Below are 19,190 nucleotides of genomic sequence, written 5' to 3'. Positions count from 1 at the left end.
TTTTCTATAACATAAAATTTACAGTTTTAAACATTTCGAGGTATACAATTCAGTGGTGTTAGTTCAATAGTGGATTTATGTATTTACCTATTTATTTGAGATATAATTGACATATAACACTGTATTAGTTTTAGGTGTACAACATAATTTAATGATCACTGCTATAAATTTAATGTCCATTACCACATATGGCGACACATTTGTTGTTTCTTGTGATGAGATTTTAAGATCTATTCTCTTAGCAACTTTCCCAAATGCAATACAGTAATTTTTAAAATACTTATTTGGCTGCACTGGGTTTTCGTTGTGGTATGTGGGATCTAGCTGCCTGACCAGAGATTGAACCCGGGCCTCCTGCATTGGGAACGCAGAGTCTTAGCCACTGGACCACCAGGGTAGTCCTCAGTAATTTTTTAAAATACATAATTATTAACTGTAGTGACCATGCTGCACATTACATCTCCAGGTCTTTTTATCTCATAACTGCAAATTTTACTTTTTTTAAGTTGATGACAAGTTCAAATGCATGCTAAAGCTCTACCTTTTTATCCACCCCCTCTCACCCCAACATGCTATATTTTTTGTGATATTTTATTTTATTTTAATTGGAAGCTAATTACTTTATAATACTGTAGTGGGTTTTGCCATACACTGACATGAATCAGCCATGGGTGTACATGTGTCCCCCATCCTGAACCCTCCCTCCCCATCCCATCCCTCAGGGTTGTCCCAGTGCACTGGCTTTGAGTGCCACATGCTATATTTTTGATGTCACAGTAGGTTCTTTTAACACTGTGCTTCTCTAGTTCATTTGCTAGGTTTCTCCCCTAGAGAGGGCAGTGGGGCCAAGGGCGCAGGATCTGGGTTCTGGTCTCAGTTTTGCACTAGTAAACACATAACCTTAAGTGGTCACTTAGTCCCTCAGTTCCCTAATCTGTAAAATGAGGGATTTAGACTATTTAGACTATACAATTATTTCATTCATTTCATTTTAGTAATTCAAGTCCACTTTTTAAGGAGATTCTAGGCAAAGAAACTCAAAGCCAAAGTGCAAGGAACCTACTGGTTATCTAAATCCATTCAAGTGAATTCACATTTCAGCAAAGACAAAACTTCCTGGTTGTCAGAAATCTGACACATTTGTAACCTTCAGAAATCGGTATGTGGCAGAAAGTTCTAAATGAGGGCAAGGGGCCAGAAACCATCATTCTCTTGGTGAGCCAAGTGCTTCCCTCTGCAACCATGTCCGTAGCTTTGAGCGGTGTGACCCAACTCCAACTCCAACTCCAACCAAAGTGCTCCCAGGCTGAGCTAGGTGGGAAAAAAGCACGAATGGAGGAAAACAGTCATGAGAGAGCAGGGCTAACATAGGCAAAACTCTTCATTCAACTACCATTTGCTGGGGATGGAGCACTAGGTGCTAAGCATTGTGCTAAGAGTTAGAGAGATAGAAATGAAAAGTACCACCCTTGTCCTCAAGCGGGTTATATTCTAGGATAGAAAATTAACACATATTTCACAGGTAAAATACTAAACTTTCCAGGTATTTACTTGCCCTTAACTAAAACACAGAGTGGAGGGACTTCTCTGGCAGTCCAGTGGTTAAGTAAGATTCCATGCTTCCGATACAGGAGGCATGGGTTCAATCCCTGATCAGGGAACTAAGATCCCACATGCTACGTGGCATGGCCAAAAAATTAAAAAAAGACAAAAAGCAGAGTGGATACTCAAAGAGTATAAGATGGAGTCCATTGTCTTCATATTGGCATGGTCAAAGCCAGGGGGCAGGGGGTCCATCCGCCTGTCAAACGTGGCTTCGTTACTTTAGGAAGTAGATACCAGCCTCAGCGTTTCTTTCCTGCCAGACTTTGTCCTCATTTTAGAAAGAGTGAAATTGCTAAGGACAGTGTCTTAGCTCAGGCTGACAAATTACCATAGATAGCTAGCTTAAACAGTAAACATTTATTCCTCACAGTTTTGGAGACTGGGATGCTCAAGATCAAGGTACTATCAAATTTGATGTCTGGGGAGGGCCCGCTTCCTGGTTCATGGATGTCCATCTTACACTGTGTCCTCATGTTGTGGAAGGAACTAGAGAGCTCTCTGGGGCCTCTTCAATCCTATCAGGAGGGCTCCATTCTCATGACCTAATCACACCCTAAAGACTGTGCCTCCTAATATTATCACACTATGCGTAGGATTGCAATATGTAAAATTGGGGGAGACAAAAGCATTCAATCCATAGCAGATGGGTCCTAGGTCCCTGGGGCATAAACCATTAATCAAGGCAATTTTTAGGTGGTAAACACAAACTGAAATTCAACCAGAGTGGGCACAGATATGTAGAGGATGTGCTAGAGCCTTGAGAAGATGGAGATACATAATGTGGTAAATTAAAGAGAGAAGAAAAAAGATAGACTGGAAGAGTTAATACCATTGTGAGGATCAGAGTCCTAGGGATAGAGGGCAGTCAGAGGTCACATAATCACCCTCACCTCAATGTACTGTCAATGCAAATAATCAATAACCAATCTAAAAATAGAGGGGCGTTTTATTCAAGCCAAACTGAGAATTATAGCCCAGAAGACAGCTTCTTAGTAGCTCTGGGAATTTACCCCAGAGAAGCATGGTTTTCAGCAGTTTTGTATCTTATCAGAACAAAGAACATCAAACATGACCAGGGTACATTCCTTCAAGTTTTCAAAAAAAAAAAAAAAACAGATTAGCACATCCAGTGAGTCAGTACGACCTTGGTGCCGGGAAGGGATCCTTATCATCAAAGGAATACTTGCATTGATGTCCCAGGAAATGGGGCATTTATCTCTGTCTTCAAAACAGACATTCTTTACTTCTGGACAGCACACCCTTTTCTTTAATGGTTAGAGCAGCTGTACAATATACGTGTGATGGACACAGACAGAATGTCCTAACTGGCATAAAGTTCAAGCCGAATCATGTACAAGCCAGGAAGACTTCCTCAAATCTCAATATGTGAAAATTTCTTCCATCAACCATTAGAAACCATCTGGCAGGGAGTACTTCCCTGGTGGTCCAGTGGTTAAAAATCTGTGATTCCACTGCAGGGGACACAGATGTGATCCCTGTTTAGAGAACTAGGATCCCTCATGCTGTGTGGTGCAGCAAAAAAAATACACATGCACGCTCTTTGGGTTTCGCTGGTAGTCCAGTGGTTAGGACTCCACGCTTCCACTGCATGGGGTGCAGGTGGAAATGGCAACCCGCTCCAGTATTCTTGCCTGGAAAATCCCATGAACGGAGGAGCCTGGCGGGCTACAGTCCACAGGGTTGCAAAGAATTGGACACAACTGTGCAACTAACACACACATACACACAGGGAACTAAGGGGCTTCCCTGGTGGTGCAGTGGTAAAGAATCCACCTACCAAGCAGAAAACGCAGGTTCAGTCCCTGGGTTGGGGAGATCCCCTGGAATGGCAAGCCACTCCAGTACTCCTGTCTGGGAAATCCCATAGGCAGAGAAGCCTGGCAGGCTACAGTCCATGGGGTCACAAAGTTGGACACGACTTAGCAACTAAACTAAACCTTTAGGAGAATAACATTACATTCTTTTTAAGGTAAACACCACTTATTAAAATGTAAATAATAGTGAGGAAATGTTAGTCAAAAGGTACAAACTTTCAGCTATAAAATGTAAGTTCTGGAAATCCAATACAGTATGTGACTGTAGCTTACGCTGCATTGTATACTTGAAATTTTCTAAAAGAGTAAATCTTGAGTGTTCGTAACACAATAAAGGTGAATATGTAAGGTCATGAATATGTTAATTAACTTGATTTGTGGTGATCATTTGAACTGTGGTGTTGGAGAAGATTCTTGAGAGTCCCTTGGACTGCAAGGAGATCCAACCAGTCCATTCTGAAGGAGATCAGCCCTGGGATTTCTTTGGAAGGAATGATGCTAAAGCTGAAACTCCAGTACTTTGGCCACCTCATGCGAAGAGTTAACTCATTGGAAAAGACTCTGATGCTGGGAGGGATTGGGGGCAAGAGGAGAAGGGGACGACAGAGGATGAGATGGCTGGATGGCATCACTGACTCGATGGACATGTGTCTGAGTGAAGTCCGGGAGTTGGTGATGGACAGGGAGGCCTGGCGTGCTGCGATTCATGGGGTTGCAAAGAGTCGGACATGACTGAGCGACTGATCTGATCTGCGGTGATCATTTCACAATATACATATATCAAATTATCATGTTGTACACTTGAAATATATATAATTTTATTTGCCAATTGTACCTCATAAACCTGGGGAAAATGTAAGTAATTCAAAGCAGATGAGAGATTAGATATCGTAATTCTACTATTCTATCTTCCTATGATTATTTGGGGTGCTATTAGTTAACAACCTAGTCTTTAAAAACTACATTTAATTTTTAGGTGTGTAATAGGGAAGAACCTTTGTGTTCTCTTATAAACTAATCACTAAGGGGATGTTGCCTATAAGCTTAAATACACATAATGGCCCAACTCTGGGAACCTTGCCTCCCAGATAATGAGCATTAAGCTAAAACACCTTTGTTTAGCTCAGAGGAATCATCCTGACCAGGTCTACGTGTGAATGACTGCAGGGAGGAAGAAATTAACACGTCCCCTCCAGAGGCTGATGGGAACCAGGAAGTGCTTGACTTTACACCCTCCCTTTTTAGTATAAAAGAAGCCTGATTCTAACTCAGGTAAGATAGTTTTTGCCATATGAGTTCGTTATCTTAGTCTCTGGCTTCGGGAATAAAGTCACTATTCCTTGCCCCAACAGCCCATCTCTCAGCCTATTGGCCTGTCGTGCAGCTAGCAGTATGAAGTTGGACTTGATAACAGGTATTTATTTCCATTTAGGTCAAGAGTTTTTTTTTTTTTCTTTTAGACTTACTAGGAATTTTTCACATCTTGCACAGATGTGTTAAAAATAAGATGTCAACTTTGCTACACTGAAGTATTATGGGAAGGAAATAATTCCAAAATTATGTATAAAACACCTATGAATCAGATATAATAAAGGACAAGGTATATGATGCACAGAAGTACAATATACTACACTTGATCTTAGCCAAAAGGCCGAGAAGCAGTAGTACAATATAAATGCTAACTAATATTAAATAATACTCATTTAATAATACAAGGGGACATTTGGTCATATGAAAAGAATCGTTAGTGGTTTTGACATCATGGTGGACTGATGGTGAATTCATCTGTGCTTCTGCTTTTCTTGCTTTCTGAGAAATTTCTGAGGATTTCTGATCTCACTCAGGAAGCATTATGGTAAAAATCTGATTGAAGAAATATACATTTTATCTATGCTGGGGTTTTTTTTTTTTTTTTTTTTGGTAATTGGAATGGCTAACCTCTTGGTACATCTGCCCCATACTTTCATCACTAAATAAAACCCACCAAACTGATGGCTATTCTAAAACGTACTTTCCTTCTTTGTTTAAATTTGCTAATTCAGGCATGAAGTTTAAAGACAACTCTATAGAAAGACTATTACCTTGAGTTCACATGGAGTAATTATTGAGGGCTCATTCAGAAAACGAAGATCATGGCATCTGGTCCCACCACTTCATGGGAAATAGATGGGGAAACAGTGGAAACAGTGTCAGACTTTATTCTTGGGGACTCCAAAATCACTACAGATGGTGACTGCAGCCACGAAATTAAAAGATGCTTACTCCTTGGAAGGAAAGTTATGGCCAACCTAGATAGCATATTCAAAAGCAGAGACATTACTTTGCCAACAAAGGTCCATCTAGTCAAGGCTATGGTTTTTCCTGTGGTCATGTATGGATGTGAGAGTTGGACTGTGAAGAAGGCTGAGCGCCGAAGAATTGATGCTTTTGAACTGTGGTGTTGGAGAAGACTCTTGAGAGTCCCTTGGACTGCAAGGAGATCCAACCAGTCCATTCTGAAGGAGATCAGCCCTGGGATTTCTTTGGAAGGAATGATGCTAAAGCTGAAACTCCAGTACTTTGGCCACCTCATGCGAAGAGTTAACTCATTGGAAAAGACTCTGATGCTGGGAGGGATTGGGGGCAAGAGGAGAAGGGGACGACAGAGGATGAGATGGCTGGATGGCATCACTGACTCGATGGACATGAGTCTCAGTGAACTCCGGGAGTTGGTGAGGGACAGGGAGGCCTGGCGTGCTGTGATTCATGGGGTCGCAAACAGTCAGACACGAATGAGCGACTGATCTGATCTGATTTTTAATTAAAGAAAGAGGGAAAATAGTTTCTCTTCCTGTACCTACCAAGAATATAAATTTAAAAAAAAAATGGCACCAGCTCCTCTATTGTGGCTCCTGTATATATATTTTTAATTTATTTGGCTGTGTTGGGTCTTCAGTTGCGGCAGGTGGGATCTTTCCTTGCAGTGTTCCGGGTGCTCTCTAGTTGCGGCATGGGGGCTCCAGAGCGCAAGAGCTCTGTAGCTGTGGTGTGCTGGCTTAGTTGTCCCGTGGCATGTGGGATTCTGGTTCCCTAACCAGGGATTGAACCCATGTTCCCTGTATTGGAAGGCAGATTCTTAATCACCGGACCACCAGGGAAGTCCCAGCTTCTGTTCATTCTGATTGCTGCTGTATAAAATTTTCAAATTAAATGTAATTGTTGAAGTTTTTGTTTTGTTACTTTTTCTCTAGTTTCCAGAGAATGTATTGACATTCTTCTAAAAACCATTTGCTCTAGATTTTACCTGGGGAGTATTCTACATGTGGCTTACCATCTCTGTGAAACTCATAAATAAATGAATGAAAAATTGATAAAATGTGATGCCATATCACTGACAACAGACCAGGATGGTGATTTAGTAACCAGAAGTGTGTAGCTTTTGTTCACACTGTTCAGTAATGTGTCTGATGAATAATTATAGCCCCACATCAAGTAATGGAACTACTGGCTATAATCAGAAAGATAGTGGGGACTTTTTAAATTAACTTTCTCCAGTCAAACTACATGGAATATAAGAAATTATGAAACTGACTGGCAGTGCACTTATAAGAGGCAGTCAAACAGGTGTTTTCTTAAAAAGCTGCTTGAAGCAAAGAATTACTCTGTTTTGTGGACAACAATACCAATTTTGCAGGGCTTGGCTATCAGCTGTCTTGTTTATACAACTAACCTGGTGCGCCTCACATGGGGCACTTGGTTCTAAGCACCCAGAAGCCTCTGCCTGACTGGATGCAGGGCCCAGCAGGCCTGTGGCTTCAGCCCCACTTACCACTTTGTTTGCACAGTTTCTGATCCTCAAAGGTGCATCTGTTGCTTTTGAACCTGGCTTTGTTTTGTTTCTAATTTTATTGATGTATAGTTGATTTACATTGCGTTAATTTCTGCTATGTGGCAAAGTGATTCAGTTATATATACATTCTTCATATTCTTTTCCATTATAGTTTAGGATATTAAATATTGTTCCCTGTGCTATATAAGAGGACTTTGTTGTTCATCTGTCTTATATATAATAGCTTGTATCTGTTAACCCCAAACTCCCAATCCTTCCCTTCCCCACCCCCCTCCCCCTTGGCAACCACAATTCTGTATTCTAAGTTTGTGAGCCTGTTTCTGTTTTTCAGACCATGTCATTTTATATTTCACAGGCAAGCATATGGTATTTGTCTTTCTCCATCTGACTTACTTAGCTTAGTATGATAATCTCTAGGTCCATCCATGTTTCTGCAAATGATGCTTCATCCTTTTCTATGGCTGAGTAATATTCCATTGTATATATCTACCACATCTTCCTTATCCATTCACCTGTCAATTGACATTTAGGTTGTTCCCAAGTCTTGGCTATTGTGAATAGTGCTGCTATGAACATCGAGGTGCATGTATCTTTTTGATTTAGTTTTGTCTGGGTATATGCCCAGGAGTGGGATTGCAGGATCATACAGCAGCTCTATTTTTAGTTTTCTGAGGAAGCGCCATATTGGTTTCCATAGTGACAGCACCAACTTACATTCTCACCAACAGTGTAGGAGGGTTCCCTTTTTTCCCACAGCCTCTGCAGCATTTGTTATTTGTAGACTTTTTAAATGATGGCCATTCTGTTTGGTGTGAAGTGGTACCTCATTAAATTGTTATGATTTGCATTTCTCTAATAATTAGCAATGATGATGGCTCTGTTTTTTTTAAGTTCTCTTGAATTTCTTTTATCTATTATCGTTACATGTTCAGAGTTACAAAAAGATGTTAAAGTGAGAACTTAAAATGGCATCTTTGGTATTATAATAAAAGGCATTACCAAGTTGAGGGTTCATCTTAAGTACTGGTTTGTATATTAGAAAATTAGAGATCCTAAAAGGTGTCAGGCTACAAGTCAAAAAAAATGACTTGTGTCTCATTTGTAGTGTGTGTGTGTATGAAGGCCTTCTGCAGGCCCTAAATTCATATATCATGTGGGTGGATTCCTCGGTAAAGAGTACCCTGCACATATATGAAACAGGATTTGTTCCTTTTTCTTAAAGTAGCTAAGGACTTCAGTAGCTAAGTTCCTTCCCTAGTTTAGCTTGATGAAGCTACTTGTTAAAGAAAAAATATTCAATGACATGTGCTAAAAATGATAAGGCAGACTTCATCCAGGACATTAATGCTGGTATAGGGACCACTGCAATGGGATGTTACAGCGTGGAGAAAGACAGGGTTCAACTCCAAACACAGCTTGGGCAAGAGGGAATTTAGAGCCAAGGTGCAGGGATAGAAAACAACTAAGAGGAAACACCAGGGATAACAGGGGTTCTGGCTAAACTGACTTAATGGAATTCTTGCAGAAGGCAGGCCAGGGTGATGAGACATCACCTAGGGCAGGGGTCCCCAACCTCCAGGCTGCAGACCCGTACCTCCTCTCAGATCAGTGGTGGCATTAGACTAGAAAGAAAGTGCAGAATAAATGTAATGTGCTAGAAATGGACATGGAACAACAGACTGGTTCCAAATAGGAAAAGGAGTACGTCAAGGCTGTATATTGTCACCCTGCTTATTTAACTTATATGCAGAGTACATCATGAGAAATGCTGGGCTGGAAGAAACACAAGCTGGAATCAAGATTGCCGGGAGAAATATCAATAACCTCAGATATGCAGATGACACCACCCTTATGGCAGAAAGTGAAGAGGAACTCAAAAGCCTCTTGATGAAAGTGAAAGTGGAGAGTGAAAAAGTTGGCTTAAAGCTCAACATTCAGAAAACGAAGATTATGGCATCCGGTCCCATCACTTCATGGGAAATAGATGGAGAAACAGTGGTAACAGTGGCAGACTATTTTTCTGGGCTCCAAAATCACTGCAGATGGTGACTGCAGCCATGAAATTAAAAGACGCTTACTCCTTGGAAGGAAAGTTATGACCAACCTAGATAGCATTTTCAAAAGCAGAGACTTTACTTTGCCAACAAAGGTCCATCTAGTCAAGGCTATGGTTTTTCCTGTGGTCATGTATGGATGTGAGAGTTGGACTGTGAAGAAGGCTGAGCGCTGAAGAATTGATGCTTTTGAACTGCGGTGTTGGAGAAGACTCTTGAGAGTCCCTTGGACTGCAAGGAGATCCAACCAGTCCATTCTGAAGGAGATCAGCCCTGGGATTTCTTTGGAAGGAATGATGCTAAAGCTGAAACTCCAGTACTTTGGCCACCTCATGCGAAGAATTGACTCATTGGAAAAGACTCTGATGCTGGGAGGGATTGGGGGCAGGAGGAGAAGGGGACGACAGAGGATGAGATGGCTGGATGGCATCACTGACTTGATGGACGTGAGTCTGAGTGAACTCCGGGAGTTGGTGATGGACAGGGAGGCCTGGCGTGCTGTGATTCATGGGGTCGCAGTCAGACACGACTGAGCGACTGAACTGAACTGAACCATCCCCAAACCATGTCCCTACCCATTGTCTGTGGAAAAACTGTCTTTCATGAAATCAGTCCCTGGTGCCAAAAAAGGTTGCGGACCACTGACTAAGGGATGCTGAAGGATGAGGAAACAGGTTAGATACTGAGGGTGGAGGGTCCTAGTTAAACTGGGATTCTTGTGAAAACTTTTATTTTCTGAAGTACACAGATAGGCCTAGGAAGATATTCATTCTGAAGTACACAGATAGGCCTAGGAAGATATTCAGGAGCCTGACTAAAGTTTGGGCAAACAAAGAATCATTGTCAGCTTCTGTATCAAATATACCATGATCCAGAATGCAACTTCAGACATCATTTTTATAGTATACATTTAAAATTACAATTTCTACAGTAACCAAGTAATTCATAGCACCTCTTTTCCTTATTAAAAATTTTCACAGTACTGATGCCTCAGTCTGTTCCAATATATTTGGAAAAGTATGTTAACATCCTCTAGTGGTGAGTTTATGAATAAGAATCAAAAAATCATGTTGCTGCAAACCCACTGTGGCTGTTTGCAGAACTGAATGTTCTTTACCTTCAGGCTCGACTTATCCTTTGACTTTAGCCCTTTCCATGGAAAGCTCTTATTTTAAGACATGCTGATTCCCAAGAGTTTCTATTATTCTGAACTGTAAGAATAAATCTCAGATTTTCAAAACTCAGTTCACCCAACCCCAACACACTGAAAGATGTCTGCCCTTAAGAGTAACACAATTCCCAATCAGCACACCAAGGTTAGGAGCAATTCCCTGAGCTCTACTTATTAAGCCAAGTCCTGTTTCTCTTACTCAAGAAAGCCTTGTTAAGTAAAAAGAGCACACGTAGAATGCCCAAAGAGGCCACTAACTGATGGCCAAGAGCCACCTGACATTCACAGGATTCTTTGGCTCTTGAACTTACTACCAAATGAGGGCCATCTCCCTTCCCATCATCAATGACAATATACCCATTTCTACAAACTTGCCATTTTGAGAAACAGAATCAAGAATTAGTCAACAGAGAAAAATTAAGGAGATTTATTTTTGGTAAAACCACATAATTTGAATAAGGCACATTCGTCAACATCAATGAGAAACAAATGAAAACACAATCATGGTTACATAAGGAAGAAGGGGAATACCCAGAATTTAGACATTAATATGGGCCATTTATGTTAAGTAGAAAAAAAGCAAAATGCAGTTGTTTGAAGGTCAATGTGTGCTTCTTTTACGACAGGGATGACAAACAGATTTTAATCTCCTGTAATCTGACCAACCAGAAGCAACTGCCTGGAGCTTTGGGCTTTAGAAGGCAGAGGCCAGTGTGGGCACAGAAAGAAGGTTCTGACTGCTGTGGGCGGGGGTGCCAAGCAGCGCATCTTCCTGCCTACTCAGCCCGCTGCTTCCCAAGTCCAAAATGTTCTTTCTGGTTCAGGTGACTGCTCTTAGCCAAGGACAAATTTAGTTTATGAGCCTCAATAAGGAAAAGTGGGAGATCATTTCTCAGTATAGGAACCAATCTATGGATTTTTAAAGCCATCAAAACAAACTGAAGTAAACAGAGCATGTAACCCTGGAAGGAAAGGCATTGAAGACTAAATTATTTGTACCTTTACCAATTATTTACACATTAGGGGATACTGGTTGTAGGCCGTTTAGACAAGGCTATAGTGCTCTTAACTAGTTAGTAAATTTTTAAAACCAGTTGAGGAGCATTGCCATATACAGATCTGATAGGGCAGTATTTTGGAAATGAGTTTCCATAGCCCAGTCTCTGAATGAGGCAAATTTAGGCCCCACATCATCAGCTACTTTACAGCCTAAAGCCTAAAACTTAACATAATAGGAATAAGGGATATTTTAAAGTCATCTGGAAAAACTGTTTTACACAGATATTTTTAGTTAGTTCTCTCTAGAATTGGTAATACCTTCTTTGTAAATGTATTACTCAAAACAAGTATTTCCCATGTGACTCACAAGCCTCAGTATTTCATAAACTCATAGAACCCTTAAAATATTTTAAAATAATCATTTCATCATAGTTCTATGGATTATAGTATTTGTAATCATTAATAATAATCATAATACACATATAAAGACAAATATCAACAGTCCCATTGAGCAAGTGATATAGTGTCCAAGGTATTTTAATTTTGGAAAAACACAAACAGAAAATAGAACCACTATGACTTTTCAATAAATAAATTTCAAAGTGAAATATATTATGCTGATTGACAAAATATTAAAATGAAGATTAGTATTTAACTACATATTCAACATGACAAATAGATTAAAAACTGCTTTTATAAAATGATGTTGAAGGCTTTATAAAGATGTCTTACTTTTATAATTATTTTTTATTTCCAGATGATAAAAATAAGGTGTCAGGTTCCTATTTGAAAGTCCTTCTCTATCAGTAAACTGTATATAAGCTTTATTCCCATTAAATGATAATCAGATATAATGATTATATCTTCTGCTTAGGTTCTGAAGTACTGGACACCTGATTATGCTGCATAAAAACTGGTCAGATGTATGCAAATACAGTCCCAGTGAAGACTACCTTGCTGAATTACTACTTCCACATGATGAATTCGTTGTATTTTTAACATCAGTGCTCCTTATGCTTCCTATATAAATCAAACAATTAAAAACTGTGAAAGGGACAAACCCACCTCAGCAGCTAACACTGTTTACCTGGGTCTTTACCTGGAGGATGGTGGGTCACAGGCCTGCTGTACCTTACTCACCACATAAGCTTGGCAGGTTTCAGATGAAATAATATTTAAATTACTTAATTGATTTAAAAATTAGAAATAGAAACAACAGCATTGCTACCTTTGGTTTTATGAATCCCTAGAACTTCACTGCTAACCTGTGGGAACTGGGAAACTCAAAATTTACCCCATGGGGAAAGACACTTAAGTCTAGAGACGGTCTATAGTTCTACCAGTTGCTTCCAGAACTCTGATATCACTCAAAGAAATGACTTACATTAATGTATAACATAATGAGAATTGTTCTGTGATAATAATTAAACGGCAATGCTTGGATATCATGCATGGTTATTGTATGCCCACAAGTCATTGTTCGAAGTCAAGCAAACTATCACAGTAATGAAAGATGAACATAAAAGAAAATTTGAAAACTTGAAAAATGTAAAAAAAAAAAGACAACTGAATAGAAATTAATTTGAGTACATTATATAATAGATTTTATTTGTACATTTAAAAAATATGAAATTTTATGCTTTAAGAATAAATCATTGTATTCATGAGAAGACCCAGAGCTAACATACTGCTTCTTTTAAAAATGATTTTTGAAATAGTGGATAGAAAACTGACAACAGTTTCAGCTGACTGCACTTTCACATTGAAGGAGACTTTTTTACGAAGTGAGTGAGTGAATGAAAGTCGCTCAGTCGTGTCTGACTCTTTGTGACCCCATGGACTATACAATCCATGGAATTCTCCAGGCCAGAATACTGGAGTGGGTAGCCGTTCACTTCTCCAGGAGATCTTCCCAACCCAGGGATCAAACCCAGGTCTCCTGTATTGCAGGTGGATTCTTTACCAGCTGAACCACCAGGGAAGCTGTTTTTAACAAAGACCAAAGAGTTTTGTTTTTGTTTTTTTAAAGAAAAGTGACATTTGGAAATGTTTTTCTAAATTATACTGAAAGGAAATGAGGAAACACCATATTCAACTGAATGAAGAAACAATCTTTGTCTGTGATCTGAGTCACTGATGACACGTACATACTCCATACCGGCTCTTTACAGATCCGAAGTAGCACAGGTCAGCAGGCATCAGTTCTACAAGGCACCACTGGTTTTGTGAGTGAATGAATGAAAGTGATGTAATGCTAGCATCTGAGATCTAGAAATATTGAAAAAAAATTGAATATGGTATATAGATTTTCCTTCCATTTCTATTGATTTTATACTGTATTGATATTGATCTTATATACACTATGTTTTAACTATTTGTTCAGGAAGGTCTCGCCTCAAATCTAGCAGAAGAGTCCTTCACAAAGGCCCCAGTGAAAACAGCTCCTTTAGGTATGTGGCCCTACACTCAATTGAGCACAGTGTCAGGTCTTGGTTGGAACAGATTTATATGTTTTTCCTGTGACAAACACTATCAAACAGATTCTTCCTCCCATATCTTTATTATCTCTCTATAGGTATCAATAAAGACCCCTATATCTGATTACTGTTTTTGAAAAACCTTCTACCCTTTAGTCACTTGACTTTGGAGGTCAAAACCTAGCTGAAATATTCGAGGTTCATGGTGATAGTTCCTAGGTATGCCATGTAATGGGTTAGATCCTTCACTAGGTCAAGATCATTTTACTAAAGTTTCTGCTTTAGGGGTGAAATGCAAATCAATAATCACTGTCTCCATAAACACTGTTCTAGAGCTTTCTTACAATCACAGAACATGATCCAACAATTAATACTAGCTGTTAAAACCTCTTAGAATCTACCTACCATTTCTACTTCCTCTCACTAAGTATAATATCTCCTGCATTTTTCTAATTGTTAACCTACTGGTTCTTCTAACTAGAAGATCAAGAAATGAACTACATTATATAATGTTCCATCACTGTACAATAAGTAAACAGTATGGTAAAGTTATGCCAACGTACCCATATAAAAACCTACTATTCAACTGGTTATTAAAATCAGTTCTGCATAAAGCATTCAAACGCATCTTAGACAATTACAGAATTTCATCAGGAGAGACAGAAATGCTGAGTAACAGAAATTAACAAATGCATAGAAATATGCTAGTAAATACAAGTTTACACATTCTGCTAATCATCTGTAGGTCTTTGTATTCTTCATAAATAGCATGTCTCTATGATAAACTTGTATTTCATCTTCTAACTACTCATGAGTTTTAATTCATTTCTTTCTACCCATTTCCTATCTTCCAAGCTGTCTTTTCCCTTAATCAGTGATTTTCAAACTTATCAGCAGAACTCTTTATTCCAATTAAATCTTATGTAGGATCCCAATATGTAAAATGGGCAAAAAAAGAACTTCTTTGATACAAAAAGGAGAGGGGCCAGTAGACGGCTTGGAAATCACTGCTCTATATCAGAAAATTGAAGCAAAGATACAGCCAGTTGCAATTTATTCATTTGCAATGATTATAAACAGTTCCCCCATCACTTCCAATTTTTAAGAACATTTCTTGAGCACAGGCTGCTTTTCCCTTAGAGCTCATTAACGGAAGAAAAACATACTGCCTTACATATAGTATTTAGGTAAATAAGTATTTGAATTCTTATTTCCTTTTTCATACTGTTCAAAAGTGCAAAAAAGCATAAGATGTAGTCCTGCAACTACGTTATTAAAATGAGTTTTAAAAATATTTAACATGTAATAGAAAATTTTTAAAAATTTTAACTGCTTTATAACTGTAATTACTTTAATCTGAGTCCAAATACTATCCACAGGCTCCTTAGAGTCTCAAGAAAACAAAAATCACTCTGTAGTTACTGTGAGAAGATTATCTTCCCATTTAATCATTCTGTCGCTCTATTTTTGGATTGGAAAAAATTCCTCAGTTGTATATACCTGATTCACTTGAAAGGCAAGGAAAGAAAGTCAGGTCAACTTTTAGCTTTGCCAAGCTTAGATTAGAAAGATTTTACAGAAAGTAAAAAATGAAAATTTCTTTTCTAAAATAAGCTTGTTTGTGCTTTCCAGGCATTTCCTCACATTCATCAACCTCCTTCCACATAAAAAGGCTTTTCAACTAACTTTCTAATAATCCCATACCGACCATAACCACCTCTGCGCTTAGCTTATACAAAGCAGCCTCGTTCTTCTATGCTCCTCACTGGCTGGACAGGCAGCACCAGGTGGGAAATACGGCTCCACAGCCCACTCAATTTGTCTGAATCCATGTGGTTAAAGGAGCTGGGAGTGTTAGAGTTGGTAAACCTCGCCCAGAGTAAATCTCGCACTTTCTCTTCGGTTTCCCTTGGGCTGACGCTTGCTTCTAATGTTTCCTCCTCCAGTAGGACGGTCAGGACCAGGGCCACATCTTTAAAGGCAGCATTCTCATGGTCACAATACTTATAGAAAATCAAGGTGGAGCCTGCAGGAAGGGATTCAAAGTGATGGACCACAGCTGCCTTCTGGCCCTTCTCAAATCCAGAGCTCAGCTCCGTGTCAACTGAATGCTTGACCTTATCACTGTCCTGCAGGGTTTTCCCAGCCCCATCAATCTGAATGGCAGAGACCTTCTGGGCAGATGTGTAGGCATCCGCGACATGGTGGCTGAGGCACTTCAGCGTCTCTCTTCCCTCTCGGGCTGCTGTGAATATGATGATGGCTGGCTCACTGGGGTGTGAGGCGTTGAGGTGCTTCTGGAGAAATTTTCGTCCTCTCTGCCACAGAAAGGAACTCTGGCCTGGAAATTTATCCTTCAGTTGGCTAAAATGAACCAAGAAAGCCTCCAAAGCTGGATTTTTGGGGACTTGCTGGGCTGGAGATGAATAGTAGCTATTAACAGAACTTAGCAAAACTATGGTAAGAACCAGGAAGCAAAAAATGATGGAGCCTGTCAGAGAAAGAGAAAATGAAAGACAAAATTAGAGAGAATGAGTCAGAAATAAAGCCTGTGGCAAACTAAAAAGAGGCAGATACACTGTCAGATTTTACTGACTGCGTTGTGTTTCTTTTGCCTAAATCCTTATAATTTTTAGCTGTTGAAATCTATCAGAAATTTTTTAATTTCTTAAATTATTTAAAGATACAATATCTTTGTTAAAAGGTAAAATATAATTTATGTATATTTTTCTATATCTAATGATGTGTTTAGAAACGAACTATCAGCATATTCTTCTATTAATACCTTCTCAGAAGTATCTACTACCTATAGGCCATTTTTTCCTAAATGGTCAAAATGTAAAAATGCCACTTCAAAAGTTAATACTTTCTTTCTCACTGAAGAGGCAGCTTTAATAGGAAGCTATATTGAATATCTTTTAATAGACTATAATGGAAAATAATCTGAAAAAAAATATATATATATAACTAATCACTTTATTGCCCACCTGAAATTAGCACTACATTGTAAATCAGGTTTACTTCGATCAAAAAAATGTTTCAGTTTCTTGTTTATGAAAAGACCTTCCTCCATTGGGGATTCCCATTTTGTTAAGGATGGCAAAATATTGGCTAACACACCTAAAGAAAAAATCCCTAAAACTCAATTGCTTTGTTCTAATATTACTATCAAACATTAAAAAAAAAACTTAAAACAATGCTAAAGCTGTTAAATCTGCTAGTTTTCTGGGTATTTCTCTGCAGATTTCTGAATGTGAATTACTGCAGTAAGACCACTTTTGTTCTCACCATAGCTCAAAAAATTCTTTTTATCAATCCTTCTTATGGTACCCTGGGCATTCTTCTCTTTGTTTTCTTCCAATTCTTGTGTTTCTTGTTGATGTGTCTCAGTCTCTGGAAAACAAAACAAAACATTATTATTAGGCAGTACACTAAGGAGAATGTGCATTCCTTTATACTTCTTATCAAAGCAAAGAATTTGACTGAGGATGCCATACTTCATAAAAGTTTGTTTTGTACAAAGCTAATTATTTTTCCTGTCTTTTACTTAAGGCTCACTATTCTACTTCATTCTACTTAGAAGAATAAAATAAAATGCTGTGAAATCACTTAAGGATACTGTTGTTACATCCATAATTCTTCACTAGTCCTTACATCAAGGACCAAGAAACAAGATTGCAGCCAAACCTATATGTGATTTGACAAAATGTACAGAACTAAGAAGGAATTTAAGAAATGTTAACTATACACAAGACTCAACATCACAGGGCAGTGATGCTCTAATTTCAGTATTTATATTTCAGAAGGTTCCTCAACTCCCAAATATGCAAATAATAGACACTAAGTTTAAAGACAGAAGAGATTACTATACACTAATAGCTTATTTTGCAAAATAGCTTACAAAAAAGCAAGCCTGAAACTTAATGAGAGGTATATGAAACAAGGACGACAAGGTTAAGAAAATTTATGAACTATATAAAATTGCAGGTATGGGGTGTGATATCAATCTTAAAATGTGTTGGTGAAAAGGAGACAGTATTTTGTAGACTCTGAGCTAAATCCCTCTAGAGTCAAAATGTGTGCCTGACCCCAGCCAGGCACCTCATATAACAATGACAGCTGACTACTGCCCATAATCCTTACTACAGAAATAACTCAAATAGCATACTCTATTAACATAAAGGAGTACAGTCATCTTCACCTATAAAGAATAGTTCATTTAGTCAGATCACACCAAAATATGGGTTTTTAAAATATGTCACAGAATTTAAGGACTGAAAGGATCTGTAATGATCACCTACTCTAGCCTCCTACCTTACCTACCGTGACAAGAGGTCCAGAGATGTCAAGGGCTTTGCCCAAGGCCAAACTGAGATTAGAAAGAGGTTTCTTATCACCTGCTGCTGCCGCTGCTGCTAAGTCGCTTCCGTCGTGTCCGATTCTGTGCGTTCCCATAGACGGCAGCCCACCAGGCTCCCCAATCCCTGGGATTCTCCAGGCAAGAATACTGGAGTGGGTTGCCATTTCCTTCTCCAATGCATGAAAGGGAAAAGTGAAAGTGAAGCTGCTCAGTCATCTCTGACTCTTCACGACACCATGGACTGCAGCCCACCAGGCTCCTCCGTCCATGGGATTAGATAAGCTCATTCCATTATATTAAGCTGCTTCTCACACATTATACTGCATTTTTAAAACGATGTTTTCTTCCCCTACTCAGTGAACCTGCATACCACTGAAATTCTGATGGCACATATTGGTCCATATACAAATCCTATCATTTGCTCATTTAACAAATATTCATAAAGTCACTTCTCTGTGCCAAGAGCCACAGAAACACAATGAGTGAGACACAGCCCTTGTCTTCACTCAAGTTAATAGTAAACTAATGAAATGCATATTTGAGATCAGTCATTGACTTACACTGAAACATGGAATTCTAGTCCGCATTTAAGTCCAACAAAAACAATGTCTTACATTTTATATTCCTTTGCTCTGGCAAATAGGCATTTCAGGCTGAGCTTTTAGAGTACTTATAAAACACAAATCCACACAATCCAACTCCATAATATCACAGAAGGTAAAAGCTGGAAGAAACCAGCTGGATATCATCTTGTTCAACTTCTTCATTTCTACAAATAGGAAACTGAAGTACCAGGAAGTTGGGAGATTTGCTTAAAGTCACCCAAGTTAGGAAGTGGTAGGGCTGCAACTAGAATCCAT

The 19,190-nt window shown here is 39.0% G+C and overlaps 1 protein-coding gene and 1 pseudogene across 5 annotated transcripts in view; both read right to left on the bottom strand.

The window, feature by feature from the left end:
- Nucleotides 1-4,944: 4,944 nt before the first annotated feature.
- Nucleotides 4,945-5,103, bottom strand: LOC138991311 (U2 spliceosomal RNA; annotated as a pseudogene).
- Nucleotides 5,104-10,905: 5,802 nt separating this feature from the next.
- Nucleotides 10,906-19,190, bottom strand: part of LOC102268452 (torsin-1A-interacting protein 2) — a 44,612-nt gene continuing 36,327 nt past the window's right edge. For all 5 annotated transcript variants that reach the window (XM_070384855.1, XM_070384854.1, XM_005901558.2 and 2 more), the window contains exons 4-5: nucleotides 17,259-17,363; nucleotides 10,906-16,461 (exon numbers count right to left, since the gene is read on the bottom strand). In XM_070384855.1, the coding sequence (XP_070240956.1) occupies nucleotides 15,701-16,461; nucleotides 17,259-17,363 (866 nt within the window). In that variant the 3' untranslated portion in view covers nucleotides 10,906-15,700. The remainder of the gene's footprint in view (nucleotides 16,462-17,258; nucleotides 17,364-19,190) is intronic.

The sequence above is a fragment of the Bos mutus genome, chromosome 16, assembly GCF_027580195.1.
Source record: "Bos mutus isolate GX-2022 chromosome 16, NWIPB_WYAK_1.1, whole genome shotgun sequence".
In the NCBI taxonomy this organism is placed as follows: Eukaryota; Metazoa; Chordata; class Mammalia; order Artiodactyla; family Bovidae; genus Bos; species Bos mutus.
The sequence above is the reverse complement of the archived record's forward strand: the minus strand, read 5'-3'. Positions and strand labels throughout refer to the sequence as shown.